The sequence below is a fragment of the Rhipicephalus sanguineus genome, chromosome 11 (assembly GCF_013339695.2).
Source record: "Rhipicephalus sanguineus isolate Rsan-2018 chromosome 11, BIME_Rsan_1.4, whole genome shotgun sequence".
Lineage (NCBI taxonomy): Eukaryota > Metazoa > Arthropoda > Arachnida > Ixodida > Ixodidae > Rhipicephalus > Rhipicephalus sanguineus.
In genome coordinates this window covers 38426982-38447341 of record NC_051186.1, presented here as the reverse complement: position 1 = coordinate 38447341, position 20360 = coordinate 38426982, and the positions used below count along the sequence as shown (strand labels likewise).

The following is a 20360-nucleotide window of genomic DNA, read 5'->3' as shown; positions in this document are numbered from 1 at the left end:
GCAACAAAGAGAAAGAGAGACAAATAAATAAACAGATACGAAAAGAGACAGGAAAACAGAAAACAGAGAGAAAGAGGAAGAAAGAATTAGAAACGAGGAAGCCCCCCCCCCCAGCTCTGCTCTTCCTTCAGGCAGCGCACCACTAGTGTGAAGCTACCTTTACTTTTTGGCTCTTTAGTGTCCCTTTAAGATGCGACAAGCCTGAACTGATCAGAAATCTTACTTTTCAAATAACCAGCACACCATAAACTTCCAACAGTTTATAGATCAATCACCAAGCAAACACAGTAGGACAATGGAGACAGCAGCAGGCTTTATTCTTTTTCTCCGTTCGGTGGTCCATCGACGGACAGGTCAAAAAGATGCAGGAGAGGTTTCACAGTCCATTTCGTTTCCTCTGACTTTTACATAAGCCTTTAAGTCATGTATTTACAACGTGTCATCAACCAGCCTTAAAGCTTATATCCTCACGTACGTACTTTTCACCAGATGTAATGACAAAGTAGAAAAAAAAAATCTAACAGAAAAAGAAAAGCTGCCGCAGCTGTCTGTTTTTATAAGTCCCCTCTCCTGTCTTTTCACTCTGCCCCCTGGCCAAGGCCTCCAGCGCCTTGGGTTCGAGGGAAGGCTTCACCACTCGGCGTCTCCCACCGCCTTCTGGAAGACGTAGTCCTTTCCTTGGAGGTTCATTATTCCGTCTTTGAAGTGAAACTTCCATCGATTGCGACTCCGGGATATCTGCGTAGATCCAACAAAGAGAAAAACAAAATGTAGTGGAACTTCGATTATACGCCCCCCGGTCATGCGGCGACCAGCATTTTACGACAAATTGCCTTGGTCCCGGCAATACCCATAGAAATAATGTATTAAAACCTCGATTGTATGACTCAATTATACACCGGCCCCACCTCGTACGACGCCCCCCTGGGACCATCCAACAAAAAAAAAAAAAAAGCCCTAAAACGATGTAGGCTGGTACACAAGTGCACTGTGGCCTGATGAAAGAAGTCGGGAAACCGACGAACCGAGTTCCTCCGCGCTGCCACCACAGGGCCTCTTCAATTTTTCAACTCGCAGGCTGCCATAGTCAGCCAGAGCCAGCTGGAGCGCATTCATTTTTGTCGCGTTGCACTGCTCACCGTGCAGGTTCATGCATGGACTTTCTCAGGCGGTATGTACCCACTTTTGTGGGGCAACGATGACCATCACTGCCTATACTCTTTATAAGAAAACTGAGTGAACGCAAGAAACCAGATGCGGAGCCATTTTGATAGATTCCTTCACTACTACTTCCTCTTCTCTGCAGTCCTAGGCTGCGTTCGTTTATTCTTCTTTTTCTACACTCTTAGTCTTTGGGGCGATGCATCTCAGGGTCTCAGCGTGTAGGCGTGCATTGCTGTCTGCTGTCGGGACGGTCCTTTTGCTTGAGCGCAAGAGAGGGCACGACCACCTCAGCACTCGCCGTGTGGTGAGAGAGAGCGAACGGCGCGCGTTGATGTCATGAATTTGTCGACTTGTGGTAGAAGAGGGAGAAGAAGAGGAAGAAGAAATGAGAGAAGACAGATATAAAACGAAGAAATATAGAATAAAAAAAGAAGACCATACATTGAAAGAGAATTGAAAAAAGAACGAAAAGAAGACGAGGGAGAAGAAAGGGCACGAGGCGACGTGGCGGGCGAGGAGGAGGAGAGAAGGCAGAGTGCGCTTGGAACGGGCAGAGGCACGGACGAGCGGTGGTCGTGGCAAGGCGTTCGCCTGAGGTCCGCCAGCACAGCTCCTGGAAATGTGCCCCAGCCTTTGCAGCAACGTACTGTGACCTGGGAGGCGTGACCAGGAGGGCGACCAGCGTGCATCAGCGAGACCCTTCTCCTGAGGACGCGCAAGATGTTCTGCGGCTACGCTGCGTGGGTCGCGCACCAAACGACGAGCGGTACAGCCAATGCAAGTACCTGACGCGGCGGTGACCGGCAACTGCAGCTAGACGCGGCGGTGACCGGCAACTGCAGCTACCCGACGGTATAACAGACGATCGTGCTCTGGTGAAGCAACGCACTTCGCGGACACGAAAAGTCGTCGCCTCAGCACCGAAGCTGCCACGTCAACGCCTTCAACCAGTGATGAAACTGTAAATATTTTCTTAGTTTTGGGATAGTGTGGACAAGGGATCGATGTTTATATAGTCGGGCTTTTTTCACTACTTTTTATGTATATAGTTTAGGGCTTTCTCGCATAAATCATTTTTTCGTTATCCTCGGTGTTCCTGTGTTGTGTTTAACCATCTAGAGACCATGACAGTTGACTATGGAAACGCTCTTTCTGTGATGAACGCTGAACTACTAGCTCGAAAGAAACGAGAACGTGCCCTCGCCCGCGAGAGACAACGCCAACGCAGGCAGCGTCTGCTAGCGAGTTTCTTGATTGAAAAAAAAAAAAAAAAAAAAACCGACTGCTCGCGCTGCACAACCGTTCACTGGCCACCCCGTATATATAGGCACTGGATCTTGACCTGCAATGTAATGCCAGTGGGAGATTTCTCTTGCGCGAAGTTGAACAATAAAGATTCGCAGCAAAGCTCAGTGGAGCACAGCCCGACGAAAATGGAACTTGCATCTTTCTCAAGGCTAACATCAATAAGTTCTTTTTTGGACGAATCAGAGTGAAATGCGCTAGTTGCATTTCATTCTGTCTCATAATGCACTGAAATGTTCCTTTCTGTAATGGGTAGTTGGAGTTTCTCATTAATTGTACTGAGGCCCTTCTACGTCATCGGGCTTGCGTTCCAGAATTACTCATTGGTGGTGCAAATCGTATCCTACATTTACCTTCATTTTTCGATTGCTAAAGCGCTGCCACATATAACACTGGTGTTTTAGATGTTCTCAAGCATTGACCTTTCACTATGACATAGATTGTTATTTGCCTTTAGTGTACCATCAAGCCGTGATTAGTAACTGGAACTTTTGAGATTTCGATTTTTCGGTAGGTGGAAAAGGCACGCTTCGGTGGCCCTTGACATTCCCCCACCTTGTCATACTGGCAGACGACCACGTTGTCAATCTCGAAGTTTTCGGTGGCTTCCTCATCCGACACGTCGTCGTCCGAGTTGAGTGGCTCCACCTCCTCCTGGGGGCCGTCCTCATTCTCGTCGTCCTGAGGCCCGTCCTCGTTGCCTTCCTCCTCGTCCTCGTTGAACTCGTCCTCATCCTCATCCTCGTCGCTTGTGTCTCGTGCCCCATCCAATTGGACCACGTTGCCCAGGCCGGACTGTGCAGCTGCGGCCGTCACCACCTGCGCGGGCATCTAAAAGTGCGGCCATCTTTAAAAAACTTGCACAAGTATGTTCTCGAAAAGTATTTCTGCTATGGTGTGTACCAAGCACAGGCCGGCTAAATAAAAAGAATTCGCTCTGTCTCACACATTTTTGTTTATGGCTCACTCGTACTTAGACTCAGCAGATTTGTACTTTTGTACCGTGGCTATAAAAACAATATTAATACCAAGCTTCAAAAATACATACTATATTTACAAAAACATTAAAATTCTGCTTCCAGCACTTGCGATATCCAGAACAGGCTCTTTATCTTGAAGAGATCATTATAGCTCTTGCTTTTCTGGACCATGAAATACTGTAACTCTGACAAACTAAAGGGACCAAAAAGCATTTCATGTTCATACAGATTGCGCAAAACTATAGTGCAGGTGGACTTAAATTACTGGGTTTTACATGTGAAGGAATAGCTCTATATTTCAGTAATGCAATAAAATACTTCTTTACTACAATTATTTTTTTTGGTCTCTAGAACTAATGTCTTAAACGAAATGCAGGAGCAGCGCACCCATTGCAAGCACCTATTTGAGGTAAAAAACGCATGCTAGTTCCAGTAACTTTACCTGGAAATATGTCCTTTTTTTTTAAGCTAGCTAAGGATAGCTTCTTTCGACGTCAAGATAAAGGAGGGTCGGCTGTGTCGTATTCAGAAACAAGTGACAACGCCTTTTTCATCACCGATCGAGATCGCTCGCAAGATAACAGCCATATCGGGCGCATCCTTTTCTCACCGATCAGAATCAACGGCAAGTGAGTGAGTGTCGCCTTTAAACGGATACTGAGCAAAATTTTTCCAGCCAAGGTATGCAGCCAAACTGAAAAATTGGGTGCTGAAATCGGTACACACAACCTTCATTTCACACAGAAACTCGCGGAAAATAACTAATTTAATGTGTTTTTATAGGGGTGTGCAAATATTCGAATTTCGAATTCAAATTAAATAATATTTAATCAAATAATTCAATTCGACTTTTGAATGCATAGCTATTATTCGAACTATTCATTCTAAAAAGACAGGGCGTGCAAACACGGACGCAAGAAAAAAGTCAAGACACCACAAACGCCGACTAACAACTGAAGAGACGTACAACGGTGGAAAAGAAAGAAGGCACGAAAAAAAGTCACAAAAGCGGCGTTTGTGGTGTCCTGACCTCTTTCTTGTGTCCATGTTTACACGCCCTGTCTTTTTAGAATGAATACTTACCAACTAGCTCAGCTCTTTGTTATTCTATTATTCGAAGTTCTGTATAATATGACAGGTCGAATATCGAAAACACGGAAAAAGTCAATGGTGCAACTTGGTTAGGGTGGGGTGGCTAACGTCATTACAGTAGGCCTGATTGAAAAGCGAGCGCATGTTTGTTTTAAAAAAAGACACATGAGGAAACTGTCAAACCCTTCACAACTTCGCTTCCAAAACGAAGGCAAAGACTGCTTACGCAGTTCAGTCGCATGCGCCGCAAGCACTGTAAAACGTCCCAACTTTGGCCCACGAAACCCTCAGTGATCGATTTCACTTTTGAAAACTAGTTCATGCTGCGCAGTCGCCACTGCTGCACCACAACGCTCGTTCAGAAACTGCAATCGTTAAGGTGCGCGGCTAAAACACCGCTGTGAACTGGCGCCCGACGATTTTTGGTCCTGTAGCACTCATGACGCTGACATTACCATTGTCAGATGACTCGTATTGCGCGACCGTACCCCCCTCTGTTAGCCATCAGGAGGTTAGGAGTGCCGTAGCTGGCTGGAATGGTGACTCTTCTATTAACATGCCTGCCAGCCCGTAAAAATTGAAAAAAAAAAAAACCCTCCCAAACAAGTGTGTAATACAGCTGTCACCATCTATCTTGTTTACATGTTTCGTGTAAATAAGATAGCTGTCCTGCTACTGTTTTCAACAGCAGGGAACACCGTAACATCACGTTCGAGGAAGCCTGAAGCATACCTGAAGCCAGGTCATGTGGAACAGCTTGTGTTTCTGCATGACAACTGTGTTTCTGTAGCAGTCACTCACCACGTTATGTACACGAGGACATGAGCAGATTTCATTTCTTTGTTCTTTCTTTCAATTTTCAATAAACTCTTGTATTCAATATTCGATTCGATATTCAACATTTTTGGCCATTTCGATTCGAGATGAAATTCGGGATTCGATTCAAGAAGAAATTTCACTATTCACACACCCCTAGTTTTTTTCACAAACAGCCGCGTCTAGCGGCTCCGCCGTGAACTAGAAAAGGCGACATTTGACGACGTTTTATGTACCGGAAACGGGTATGCCAACAATGCCAGCTGTCGGCTGTGTTTCTGAACCTGCTCAGCCCCCACTACGGTTCCTCGAACCACTGCTAACGGCGCTGGCAGCGAACAGTGCTCCTGGGTAGGATAAAGCCCCTAAGTGTGGGGCATATGTCAGCGCCCTTCTAGAAGGAGGGGGAGAGTGGGATATAAAGGAGAAGCGGAGAAAGGGAAGTAGCCAGACAGGAACACTTGTGTACTCTGCATCAGGTGCGGTGGCTTTGACGTCGCGGCTCGCACTGGCGTGCAGCCGCCGCACGCTGACAATCTTCCAAAAATACAGCCAACTGTTCAAAAATGTGTGAAATAAACTCTGTTTATCAAAAGTCGTGTCTTCCGAGTAGAATTTCGATGTTCTCATCATCATTCTTGTTCAATATCCCTAGAGCACTACAGCCTCTAGAGCCACTGAATCTTGTCACTTGACACATGTTGACAACACACACACACAGACTAGCTGAACACTTGACTAAATAGACTACCTAACACTAATAGACTACCTTAACTGTTTGGGGCACATAAACGATAGTTGTTATTTATAACTTACTTTTTTTACATTTAATCAGCTGACCATTTAGCATTTACATTCTTCAATTGTGTTCTGCTTGGTTAGCCCCTAAACAATTTTTTCTTTAAATTGGCTTTTTGTCAAGTGCACTTTGGGAAATCTCCCCTATTTTTATATTTTAATTGATTACGGTTATTTTTTTTTCTCATTGTACCTCAGGGTGGTGCGGGCTACCCCCATGTTACTTTCCTTTGCTTTTCCCTCTAAGGGAACAAACACAGCACACACACACAGAAATGGACACTGATGCAATGCATGCAGAGAATACAAAATTATGCTTGTAAGCTGCATATAGTGTGCAATACATTTGCCTCCTTAATGGCCCTGATTGACACCGCAGACTCCAGCTCATTGCAGATCCAGATCCAGATCTGAAGCGCGTCATGGAAGCCTTGGCCAGATTAACTTCACCTCTACTGAAGAAGACGCTGCTCCACTTCAGGGCTGCTCTCCGTCGTGAAGCATGCAATTTGAATTGCTGCTGATTGCCTGAACCTAATAAACCCACTGTAGCCGTGATTACCCGCACAACAGATTGGAGAGGCGACATGTACGTAACAACCGTGTGTGACTAGGTCCGGAGCTGGCCTTCAGTCCTAGCCGCACATAGAGCAATCGCCTCACGGTGTATGCAGCTTGTCGGGCAGTCCTGTACCGTACGTAACGAACAAATAAACAAAACAAAAACGAGACTTTTCCAGGGCAGCACATAACAAACAAACAAAACAAAAATAAGAAGAAAACTCGATGCGCACGCACTGCAAAGGGTAGTGATACTGTCCTGTTGGGACACACCTGTCCTGTGGCTGTGGTGGTGGTGTAGTGCTCGCCCGCGAGAGTGACCACGGGATGGAACTGGAGCTGGGCCCCGGGGTTGGCTGTCTGGCGGTCGCCCATGTTGATGACGCCACCCTGTAACAAGCTGGCGGCGACATCGGGATGGAGGGCCAGGGCGGCGGCCGCAGCCGAAGAGGACTGCGGTGCAGGAGAAACAAGTTATCGCTATGGAACGAGTGGGTAACATAGCGCGACAAAAATCAACAGATACCAGAAAGGACAGCCAACGGTATGCTCGGTAGTGATGAAAAACTATCGGTAAATTGACTATCGATGGCATAAAGAAACTATCCTCATAGTGATACAGGACAAAATTTCAGGCCACTGACCATGACGGTTGCCGTCTGGCCGGGCTGTGTGATGATCAGCTTTTGGTCCACCAGACCCGGACCACGGATGGGTGTGTGGTACTGAACCAGTGTGGGTTGCATCAGGCCATTGGGTCCTATCGTCAGCGGCTGGGCAGTGGCTGCAAAAGCAGGGTTGCGTCTCGGTATCTTTTCCAATATGGCTAAAAAAAAGAGAGAGGCAACATGTGAAGTGCATCCGGCAAGTTCTATTAGTGCACCAGTTTATCCTTTTTATAAACAGTCATGGAGGCCATTCCACATCAACTTTTTCGATTTTGATTAATTTTATGAAACTTGATGAGATGGTGCACAGGTTCGAACTCGCCAAAACGTTTATTTTTGAAATGGCATAATTCATATAGGCCCCTATAGATTTACACAAAGGCACATGCAATGAAAGCCTTTTAATTTTCGTGCCCTACTTTGAACAAAATGTCTTGGATTTCTGTTTCATACTCGCTCCTGGGCGCACGCACGCCTCCACGTTGTCCGAGTCGGAGCAGCTGAGGCCGCAACCTTCCATATTCACGCAATAGCGCCGGACCAACGCAAGCGCACTAATTCACTCGGAGAATGTAGGCACGGGCCATCGTCAATTTCCTTATTGCTGTCGCTTTGGCTCATGGTCGGCACACGTATGCAACATAGTCCTCATCTTGTAGCTGCCATATGATGGCGACATCATCGTCTGCACTGACGAACTCGTTGAATGTCGATCCGTTGATAGCACCCGGGAACTCTGCCAGCTGGCTGCAAACTTTGGCGGAAACATCTGCGGTGTCAGCTACGGAGGCATGCGGAAGCCGGCATGCCTAAAGCAGTTGGAACCTCCTTGGAATCTTGTACGCGGCGGCGACGTCGAACTTCTTCTCACCGCGCTCGACTCGATTTATGACATCGAGTTTCGCAGCAAACGGCAAATTCTGCCTCCTTGCACAAGCCATGACGACAGCGCGCCAAGAAAGATCACAGAGCGCCAACAGCAACACTACCAGCATGGACCCGCTGAATGAGGACTCGAGGAAAGAGGCACCAGCAGGCACGCAAGCATAAAGAAGAAAAAATGGCGCTCACTTGTACCGCCTCCGCGCCTCAGGGAAAGTACGACGGCCTCTGATTGGCTGTAAGCGCTGCGAGCAGGCCAGGATCATTTTTTGGAGGGGGGTGGTTCGCCCGTGCACAGCGGGTCTAAACCACTTTTTCTAGGGTGGCGCCGGCAGTTTTTCCCGCCACCGCAAGGGAAAGCCAACTTCTGGGCACTTTGAGGCATATGGAGTTTGATATATCGGTTGTCGTTGCTATTTTCGTTCGATGTAACAGTAACTTTGCTATATATCTCAATGTAAATTTACCGTGCTAGAAATTGTCGATATACGGATATTGATATAAACGGGTTCGATCTAGTCGGCTCGACTGTATTTGTGTAATGATTTCAAGTATGCAATTATTTTTCTAGTTCAATGTGTACCTTTTAAAATATCCAACATTTTGTGTGCTTCTTGGGAGCAAGATTTTCTCCTAAACTGAGAGAGCCGCAACGCAAATCAGCATGTCACAGTTTGAAATTAGAACTGTATGCAAAAAAACAAGAATGAACCTCCAAGCCCATTTGAACAAAATTTATGGTATGTGAACATTCATGACTGAAATTCCAGCTTGACATCAACTCCTTCGTTAATGTTGAACTTTTCTTCAAATGAATTTATATCTATTTTTGTTCTATTTTATGCAGTTCTCATTCCGGATTATTGTGATATGCTAATTTACTTTGCAACTTTATCTTTCTCTGTTGAGGAGAAAATTTTGTTCCCACAAAGCACATAAGATATTTGATTTTTTAAATACTACATCATGTACCAGCAAAATAATTGCATAGTTGAAATCAGCACGCAAACATGCACAAACTCAGCAAGTTTCATCAAAATCGATAAAAATTTTCTAAAAATTTCTAAAGAGCAGTGAATCTTATATATTCTTTAGCATTATTTGTCTTTCCAAAAGTACAAATCCGAACTGCCTATCCCTTGTTTCGAAATTAAGCTCATGTAAGGTCTGTTTGTACTTCTCACACTCTCGACGACAAGCAAATGACAGCCAATTGGAAGATAGTTGGAGGTGATGTTTATAACAGTAAATTCCACTTGAGAAGCGGAGCAGCGCCTCTGGCAAAGCTCAGCATGATTATACATAGATTTGCTTAGCTAGCTACTGTAGCCAGAATTGGGGCAGCATGAGAAGACTTGCACACATGATGCATCTTGGCTCCCGTGGCTCTTTCATTCGACAAATTCTCCAATCCCTCCGGATACACAAACCACTTTGTGTATCTGCGTGCCTGTCTATCTTTTGTTCCTGTGCTGTGCGTGTCCGAATAAGGTACATCAGTTTATGCGTTGAGTGTTTTAGATATGAAGGAGCTACTGTATGTGTCTCCTCTACGTCCGAGGGGAATTGTCTGAGTGCTCATTTTTCTGTATTATACACAACTGATGAAACTGACAGACAATTAAAGCCAAGGAAGGCATAGGGGACATTATTTGTAGTTTCTTAACTGTATTGTTATGTTTCTCACTTAAATTGAAAGAAATTAAAGTGGACGAAAAATCACCCTTTCAGCCGGTGGGATCCAAAAGCACAACCTTCGACTTCGAAGGTCTGTCGGTTTCATTAGCTGTCCTCTATGCCCTGTCTCTTATCACAACACTCTTACCTAATTTTTGACAACCAGCTCAGCTGCTTAAAAACTCGGTCATATCTTAAAAGCGCTGTTAAAAAGTGACCCTACTTCATCCTTGGTAAACGGTGCGATGGTTACTCAATGAGTGGAGAAGTAAGTGAATGTCTTGAGGCTAATTATCCAGCTAATACACCCCGTACACAGAAATGGTTGATGACGGGATGAAGCTGTACCAACTAGGACCAGCTTTTGAGCTCCTCCCAAAGGTTAAAAAGCAAGGAATTAAAATAGCATGGTCGTCAGTTAATAAATGATGTACTTCTTTTTTTAGGTAAAGAGTGAATGCATTAGCCCAGCACACCATGTATATCTGCTATACACAAGCAAGTCAGTCAACCTAAGCATTAACTACCAATCATTACTATGAAATGGAGCAATGGAATAAGACAATAAGACAAAAAAATGCACAAACACAAGAGCCATCTTATTCTGAAGTGCTGTTTCGTAGTAACGAATCTGTACCAACTCGCTTAAATGTCAGTCTTAATTAATTAGTGACTAATTATAATTAAAAGGATATGCGGGAAGATTGTTTTATTTTTTAACTTTCAAGCTTTGTTTATTTTTATGAAGCGCTGCATTTTATTTTCCTTAACATGCTGTAATTGGCTGTTGTATGTTGTGGGGATTGCAGATAACAACTCTTGCCCTCGTCCACAGCGGCGGTGATGACAAGCTGCAATGAGCACCACTGCGCATGTGCCTTCATGTGCGAATGCTTCATAAGCCGGCACAGAGAGCGGCCTGAGGGGAGTGGTCGACAAACGTTTTCAGGAGTGCTCGTGTGAGCGTCGTGTGGTCCGCTGGGGCCAGGGATAGCGGCACCGGCGCAGAAGCAGTTCGTGGAAGTGATTCTTGGAAGTTCTTTTATTGTTTTCACGCTGCCTTAATGCCTTTAAAGTTTGCAGTAATAAATGTTATTGCGCTTCCCCGCTGTCTACGAGCGCCTTCTTTTCGGAGTAGACAACGAACCCCCTCAATGTGTTGTTTAAATTTCGCTAACACACTGCATTGTTAACTTTGTTGCGCTGCATTTTTCTTGGTTGTTATTATTCCCTTGAATTGTAACCCTGTTCCTTAGAAGTTTATTTGTGATTTCAATGTAACCCTATTTACTCAATGCCTTCGGGCGTGTAGGGTATTTTTAAATATATAGACGCACCCATGTAATTCTCAAAAGGCACAAATGAGATAAAACGGCATTAAAATATATGTGTACACTTCGCCACAGGAAATTATCCCAGAACTGCACCCCATATTCGGCTGCTAGAACTGCAGTGCCTTGTTAATATTAACGGCTTTCTTACATGCATGTGTCCTGCTCCGTTTTGTCACTACCGCTCCCCGCTCAGACCTCTAGCAAGGACAAAACAGCGTACCCTGAGGGGTAGGCTGTAGGGTAGCTGTTGTAGCCTGTTGCCGGCCGGCCGTGGCAGGCACCGGATGGTCGGGAGGGTCAATGGCCTTTGACTCGAGCAGCTTCTTCTCCCAGATCTGCACCAGTAAACAAGCATTGTGTTGGCCATGGGACAATGGTCGTATGTGCGTAATAGCAAGAAGTCTGCAATTTCCCAATGTGGGCTCTCCGTAACTATACTCAGTTACAACCAACGAAAAAATGTCAGCTCCATTCAAAGAACCATGGCACCCCTGCCCTTCACCCATGAAAGAAGCTGGTTTCCACTAGAACCATAAGGGCTTTTCCTCGGCTAATGTAAACAGTCTGCATACAAAGAGTTTAAAGGTTTGTCGTTACAACCTAAAACATTACTTTTGGTTGAGCAGCAGTGTCAGAGTCACTGATGAAATTTAGCAGGACGTTAAAGTGTCCGACTTAAAACCAGCGGCCCAAACGTGTGTCTGTATGGGAAAGTCAGCTATCTGAAACACTAGAGAAGGGCTTGAGGTTGTGTAAATGAGTAAGCATTAGTGGACAGACATGTAGAATCTTTGTGGGAGAGACAGTGACGGCTGTGGGCAGGGCTGACATTTTTTTCTTAGGTTGTAACTGAGTATAGCTTTTGCGGCAACGGATGGGTCGAAAACATTCCGGCCACACCCACTATCTTGCAAAGCACGTTGCTGCTCTCAATTACAAGAGCAGCCAGTAACTGCCACCATCAGGAGGCCACACCAACAACAGTGTAAGAGATACGACCAAAAGAAAGAAGGTGCCCTTGATAGAATGGTACCCTAACCTGCAAAAACTGACCACTGCACCCACCACAATGACATAAATGACCACAATGGCCGCCACGGTAGCTCAGTTGGTAGAGCATCGGACGCGTTAGTCGAAGGTCGCAGGTTCGGTCCCTGCCCGCGGCAAGCTATCTTTTCGTCCACTTTTCTTTCTTCACATTTACATTACATTTACTACTAATAACGTCCCCTATACTTTCCTTGGCATTATTGTCTGTTAGTTCTCATTAATATTGTGTATAACAAAGAAAAAACGAGCCCTTAAAATTTCCACTTCTTTCCTTCACAATGACTTAGAGACACTAAGGAGAAAAACGATTTTTCTTGAACTAGTAAATGATTTTTTTCACAATACCAGAATCATCCCGCTTGCCGTGAGGAGGCACTTGGTAAGTGAGAAAATTCGAAAAAAGAAATTGTGGGTGGCGATGCCACCTTGAAACTCCCGCACCAAACGCCATAACGTCATAAATTTTGACGCCGTCTACTAGGTTCTACGTAGTTCCTAATCGGTACAAATGAGGTTCATTCTACTCTGATGGAGCAACAGACTTCAAATATCAAGTTTCAGGAAATTTCATTGAGCCAATGTTGCCAAAAGACAAAAAATATGCTGTGAAATTCGCGACGTCACGCACGGAGATTTCGGCACGAAATTTAAAATTGAAACATTAACCTTGACTTTCTCCTCTGTTAATAAACCCATGGTAGTGAAATGAATGACATTAGAGTTCTCAGAGTACAATTAATCAATCTGAACTGATTCGTTGTGTCACTTTAGTGTTCCTTTAACCGATAATGTTTTTCATTCCTCATCGTTGTGACTTGTGAAATGTGTATGCTAACATTTTCATCTGTTCCCCATTTGCACATTTTACTAAATGTGTGGTGGTATGCTATTATTGTTATATTCTGCATTTTGTTTTAGCAATCAGTCATAGAAATGTAATTAAACTGTGTCAACATTGTACGTGCACCTTCCTGCAGTAATGCCATTACGGGGTTGCAGTTGTAAGTGAATAACAAATAAAATGAAAAGGCTTGGGAACAGCCCTGCCTCATGAAGTCATGGTCATCGTGCACAACTTTGAAATGAAGCAGGTGGGAAAGAAGTTACAGACAGAAAAAGAAACAATAACAAAAGCCTCAGCTCCCCAAAAGTAAAACTTAATACGCTGCACAAAATGGTGAGTCTTACTACATGTAACATCTGCGCCACAATTTCCTATTAGGTGTTCGTGGTTAGGAAATTCAGCAGTTAGTATGTACGTGTCCTTCGCTTCCCGCCAATCGCCACACAACATCACGAATGACAGTGCAACAAACTGACATGCGTAGCTGCTGCACAGCGAATAACGGGCATGCTCGCATTGCTCACCTGACGTAGCTCCAGAAGAGCTTGCTCGTCGACGCCTTCATCCAGGAAGACATCTTTCACTCCGTTTATGACATCCTCGATGACACTCCTGTACAGCTTGGGCTGCAGAGAGGATAACAAGAACAAACAATTAGGCCAGGGAAAGCATAGGGTCCATTAATTGCTGTCTTTAGCCGTGGTGTGGTAATAAAGACGTAAACTGAAATGAATTAAAGTAGACGAGAAATCACCCTTTCCGTCAGGGGGATCCGAAGCCACAACCTGCAAATTACGCGTCTGATACTTTACCAATTGAGCAACGACGAAGAGCACTTCCCCGTCCATTTCGTTGGGCATTTCTCTATGTGTAATCCCTGGGAGTGTTAGAAAAGGTTGCGAGTGTGGAACACTCTTTTTGCCACAGGGAAACACGTGGCACGTGATCTTTGCACAAGGCACCAGCTGACTAATGAACCCTGTTTTTTGTTGTGTCTAACAAAGGAACGAGCCCCTCGAAAAGAAATTATCCTCCTTTCGTTCAAGACCAAACAAAGGCACGCAGAGTTTAAATATGTTGCAGTCAACCACAGAAACATGCAGCACGTACATGCCGACCAAGCGTGCACCAAAGTTGTCACGTTAGACGCAATATCAAGTTTCACAGCCTTGCGTGCGTGTAGGAACAAACTTGCTGACGCTTGAAGTAATGGCAGTGCTGTTGCATTTTGCTGCGCCTGCTGCCGTGAGTTACAACACAGGGAGTTGCCGCTTGCGACGCATACCACGTTGCTCGGCGTTTGCTTGCTGTCTTGCGTCACTGTTCTAGAAATTCGCCTAACCGAGCTGAGGGAATTCAAATTAGGGTGCCTTCATCAGCCACCTTTCGGGCTGTACACTATTATCAAGAAAGTGGAAAAGATAATTTGCAGACGCTTTAGAGCCACCCTGTTACCTTATTGGCAAAATGACGCCTCCATCAATTAAACCTTTCTTTTTTTTTTTCACGAGTGTGGACAGAAGTGCTAGAAAGTCTGTCGTGTTAGATGCAATATACATGACACCACTTTAATGTTTTGGATTACCTGAGATCATTATTTGATCACGCTTCAGTTCTCTGATTATCATTACGACACAATACAACATCACAACTGCAGATTGAATAAAAGCCTATTTATTGGCTTATTGTCATGACAGCTGCAATTCCTCACCGTCAGCACCATCATCAATACCCCTAGACAACAAAGGTTGCATGTGTCCACGTGTTGCTTGATGAAAACCAACAGATAATGAAGCCAAGGAAGGTATAGGGGACGTTAATTGTACTGATTTAACTTTATTGTAGTAATTATGATATAAATGTGAAGAAAGTAATGTGGACGATACAGTCAATACAATACTACAATACAGTTAAAGCAGTACAATTAACGTCCCCTATATTTTCCTTGGCTTCATTATTGGTTGGTTTTCATAAAGGCTCCGTCAAACAAAGAAACGAGCCCTTAGATGTCCCTTCTTTCGTTCATGTGTTCCTTGGTCACACACTGTTGTAGAAAGGAAATGCCTTGCTGAGGAAAACAGCAATAAACATGATGACAAGTAAACAATGGGAGTATTATACATCATAACTATTATGTACTTATGAGGAAGGCACACCACAGTGGGAAACTGAATTAATGAAGTCCACAGTGTGAAGGGCATCAAGGAATTTCCCGAACATCTCCCCTAATACTGAAATACAAAAAAGATGCGTACCACCAAGGAAGGACTCGAGACAGAACCGAAAAGGGTGTCGCTCGCAACTCACAGTTGTGAATGATGCCCTTTTCTGTTCTGTCTCGAGTCCTTCCTTGATGGTACGCGTCTATTTTGTATTTCAGTAAGCATGTACCAACTAGCCGAACAACAAGTTTTACTTAGTTACATCTCCCTACTACGTTTGCAACTTCTATGGTTTGCACTGATCCGTCAATGCTACACTAGTCTGTCAGACAGATTCCCCTCTAGTGATTTTAATCTGTTGCACTCTCTATAAGCTGCAACAAAGTGTCCATGATTGAAGGCTCCCCGAACCTGCATGGCAAAACCGATCAACATAGAATCACCTCATGAAATACAGTTAATCAGAACAGTGTAGAGGGGTGCGGTCTTGTACATGTTGCATAATAGACTGTTCATCATCACCGTAGGTGGTTGAGGCTCGCAAGTATGACCCCACTCATGACACTTAGGCGAACCCCAACCAATCATGCGCGGCGAGGACGAACATTCTATTATAGAAAGTGCACACGTTTGAGCCACAGCTAACCTTTTTTTTTCTTTTTATGTCGGTGCCGCAGTGTAGTTTTGATGTGCTTTTGACATGGGAACCATGTTGCAGCTAATGTTGAGCATGGCTGCACATTTAATGGACCTCACATTCCTAACGAAACTCTGTCATATCCTATTTACATTCAACCTCTTAATTTATACAGCCTTCTTACCAGACAACTGTGCTAGTGCAATGCAGTCACATTGTACAATGCCAGACTGCATGGTTTCCTGTCAGGCATGCGCAATGCCACACACAATGCAGTCGTAGAGTATCATGCAGACCAAATGCAATTAAACGAGGCCATTATTAACTGTTGTCACCTTTTGATGCCAAAGCACTGCGCAGCAAAGCTCAGATGCATCAATTAATACAAGTGCAAACATCAAATCTATCAGAAGCTACTATGTATAGTCGTGAGCAACAAACGCTGGAACACTGAAATTACCTTTTAAAGGTCATAGCAGCTAAACGCAGCTGGCAAGCGCAAAATTGTTCATGACACTAAATCCTCCAATGGAAAGGTATCTCTGACAATTCAATATCTCACATTCGTATCAGTACATTACACGTGGTCGTTCAATAAACATGAACTCAGTGTTGCAACTCATATTGCTCACGATTGTACATTTAGCGCATTATGTCTAGACAAACAGTAAAACAAACTTTACAAGCAAACTTCTAGGTTACTTAAGATGACCCTTTCATTGTACAGCGTAGTTACTTTGTGTGGCAGGCGAGACCCTTCACAGGGAGTTCGAATTAGCTGTGGCCAACCAACAACACACACAAAAAAAAAATTATTTGTGCCAAGCACTGTAATCACTGTGGCCATGGAATCTAGTTGACGGAATACCTGACGTGCCTAAAACACTGTTCTTGAGCAAGTGAGCACAAGTATTAACAATTTTCATATTTCAGCACCGTTAAAGTGAAAAACCTTTGGACGAAGGACAAAGTAGACAGTGTCAGGCGCTGCTTAATGTTTCAGCTAGTGAATTTCATTTTGTGAAACACTCGCTGTTGGCAGCAACATTCAGAAGCTCCTGAGATGCATGGATACCTAGGACTTTATAAATATTGTGAATGCAACATGCAACTGACTCATATCCTTCACCTCACCTCTACATATATTGTGAATGTCACATAATATCATCATTGGAATGCATTAACAATGGCCTTATTTGTTGTACTGGAGCAATCATTGTCATGTCTCAATGATAAGATGCGTATTAACTTAACTACATACATATCAAGTGAGTCCAAAGGTCACTGTGAATAATGAAAGTAGTTAGCGAAACAAATTCCACGACTGCGATGTGAAAGATGTTATTCATGAAAGGAGCCATTGAAGATGAGCTTAGCAGAAACCACCACTGACATTTTCTACTAACTTGGCTCGAATGTCTCAACAACTATGAAAAGCCAAAGGCAGTTCTTATATGAAGAATATGAGCAAAGTGACACATTTCTTTCAAGAAATGTATTACCTCCTCAGTACTCCATGGTCGCTACAAAATGATGTCCTAAAGTCTATTCTAGCTTCTCTTTCTTCTCGTATATGAAGCAATTGAGTGCATTGAAAACCAATGATGCACGGGCAATTACAGTCAAATATACATTAAACTTTGAGCATGACCTACTGAACAGAAGAAATGGAATGAATTCCCTTACAAAATGATTTCCCTTACCAGCATCCAAAGGACAAGTGAAGAAATCAAACGGTGTTCATTAACGGTATTTTGTAACTATACTACAGCAGTCAGAAGTCAAGCATTGTAATCACATGTGACTGCACACAAAGCAATGACTTTGCTTTGATTCTGCATGACAAATGAACATGTCTCAAGCTTAATTCTTAATTCAGCATAGACTGAACAATTTGCCTTACTTATAACACACACCCAGTTACAATGGAAAAAAGTGGTATCAAGCAATTTATATGGCACAAATTTGTGTGGTCTGACGAAGAGATTACAGAGAATGCATAGTGCCACTCAAGTTCCTAGTCCGCACCTAACAAAGCAGGCTTTCTATGCTCACGTTAAAAAGACAAGATTGAATCAGTGATCCGTAATGTCGAACACAAATTTCTGACGCTCTAGTCGGCTAAGTGTGAGAAGCGTACTTATTGCAAATCCTCTGCTATTACGAACGAAACAAGCTTGACGCTAAGGCTCCTCATAAGTGGCGCCAACACTACAATACGACTAGGCCGACTGCAAATGCGAACGGTGACTGTGAATGCAGCACACCTGCATGCTCAATGAACTACTTGACTGTCGGCAAGTCAGATATTGCTACTAATTAAACCAGTCCTACTGTTTAATGCCCGTGTTTTGCAGAGTGGACAGGAACAAACTGAAGTGAGAAGCCGAGTTGTCAGGACTGCAAATCCACCACTTCAGCGCACCGTTCACAACGAAGTGACCGAAGTATTCCGCGCAAATGTTCGGTGCACGCCGCTGTTCAGCGACGAACAGCTTCGGTTTCCGAGAAGATCACACAAAACGTCTCGGCAAAAGGCTCGCTGCAGTGCATCGCAGAACTGCACTGCACCGAACAATGTCCAACTGGGCAGCGGGCACTTGGCCGGACGTTATGCGCACAAGCCGCGCTTCCGTGCAGTACAAGAGGGCCACTTTCCCACGTCCTTTGATCGAAGTGATGCACGTGTAGCTCGGAAGACAATTTATCCATAACTCGCGGTACGTAGCGAGCGCGGCTAGAGCGGCACAAAAACATTTGGACGTTTCTGCCTTGCATGCAGACAAGCTCGCCGATAGTTCCCACCGAGTTCTTGGGAGATTTCAAGATGCACTGCATGGTGCTGGAGAAGGACAGCGACCGGGTTTTCCTCTCATCGTTTAACGAAGTTACTTTCGGGCGGTAAGTGAGAGTGTTTGCTCGTAGCCGAAATCGCCTGCGGCCGGCCCTTTGCAATCCATGCACGCGGGGGAACAGCCTAAGAAAAAAAAAGTGTTTTGTACTCACCACGCCGGCTGCGGCCATGGAACCCAATCCAGCGGTTTCCCGGTCGCTCTTTCGGGTCCGCAACTGCTCGCCAGGCTAAACTGGTGAGTCCTTCCCCACCCGATCGCGGAATCTTTTCTTTTTTTCTCTCAAACCCCCGGCTCAGTCATGCGAAGCTCTACTACGATACACGGTCAATCCCCACTACGCCACTACGCCGACTGCCTTCCGTTGGCAACTGCCATACAGCGTTGCCAGACTGGACGTCACGTCGTCCGCGGCAGCGTTGCCAGAGTGTTTGTAGCCTTACGCTAAAACCACCGAGGCCACGCCCACGACTTCGCGGTGGTACCACGGTTGCATACGTTGAAGTTGTAACAAGGTAGTTTTAGCCAGCTGGCTGCTTTACATTGATAGTTCACTGACTACGACACGTGCAGCTTACTAACAGGCTAACAAGGTTTATTTGCCGTGGCGCTGGTGGCGGCCGCTCTGCAAGAACTGTTGCGTGAAAGAAAAGTTCATTGAACTGTGGAAAGGGAAAAAAAGGGGGTGGGGGGAGCGTGTTGAAAACGGCCAGACTCGCTACCTGGTCATCTTCTAGGCTAAGTTTAGATACAATTTGTCGAGTCAATCAAAAGACAGCGATGTCAGGCCTTCAGTGCGCATTTTTTGGTTTAAAATATTAGTTCAGCAAAGGTTTTTATATCGGGTCATTGGTCTTCAGTCGTCCCATCTTTTGACCAGTCATTCAAGCGCAAATTGTTGAAGCACCTCTACGGAAATGTCCGCGCACATAACCTATGTAAAGTTGCTCAAGGTTAAACTGGCACCATGCCAGTTTGTCTCAAGAATCCTCTACCGAACCACACAGATTTATATCGAAGATGTTTGCATATAAACGGACAGAACGATGCAGCACCCTGGTCTGTGCATCCTGTATGTGATTCAACTATGCTACTTTCTGACGAATCGATATTGTTCCAACAGAATGTGCTTCAGCTCTTTAATTCTCTGTACAGGGAAGGGGATGTACAGTACCTGTGTGCCACAATTTTACCTCGTGTAGAGCTCCTTGCATGCTACTTACTCTTTGATGAAGTTGTACAAACATCTGCTGTCTTTTGTGTTAACTTAGTAGTTTTAAATCTTCATATCTACAATTCTTGGCCAATCCCCCAGAGTGGGTATGAGCCATGTGTAGAGGAACATCATCATCATCATCATCTGCTGTTTTTCCGGATACTTATAAATGCTGACAAGTTTCTTCTTTCATGTCAGTGCTCCTGTGATATTTAGGAAAAAAATTATGTACTGCTGAAGGTTATTTTGTCCACAGTGCATAGAACAAAAAGATTATTGGTGTTTTTTTGGGCTTGTAATAAGAGCACAGAGAGTAAGACAA

The 20360-nt window shown here is 44.5% G+C and overlaps 1 protein-coding gene across 3 annotated transcripts; it reads right to left on the bottom strand.

The window, feature by feature from the left end:
- Positions 1-291: 291 nt before the first annotated feature.
- Positions 292-19235, bottom strand: LOC119374414 (transcription initiation factor IIA subunit 1). Of its 3 annotated transcripts, none has more exons than XM_037644502.2 (7): positions 18977-19235; positions 13696-13797; positions 11498-11612; positions 7361-7542; positions 6954-7169; positions 3025-3300; positions 292-738 (listed from the first exon to the last, which is right to left on the bottom strand). In XM_037644502.2, exons 1-7 carry the CDS (start codon positions 18992-18994, stop codon positions 631-633), a joined length of 1017 nt encoding a protein of 338 aa, XP_037500430.1. In that variant the 5' UTR covers positions 18995-19235; the 3' UTR covers positions 292-630. The 3 variants fall into 3 exon arrangements, with proteins under 3 accessions (XP_037500430.1, XP_037500432.1, XP_037500433.1); XM_037644504.2 differs by having other exon boundaries at positions 6990-7169; XM_037644505.2 differs by having other exon boundaries at positions 7361-7500.
- Positions 19236-20360: the final 1125 nt, after the last annotated feature.

Bases quoted from the DNA above. Each gene is read 5' to 3' on its own strand.
- LOC119374414 (XM_037644502.2), bottom strand. The intron at 7,170-7,360 runs GTCAGTGGCCTG...CCTGCACCGCAG, and splicing joins GCCAGACGGCAACCGTCATG to TCCTCTTCGGCTGCGGCCGC. The intron at 739-3,024 runs GTGGGGGAATGT...GGATCTACGCAG, and splicing joins TCGTCTGCCAGTATGACAAG to ATATCCCGGAGTCGCAATCG.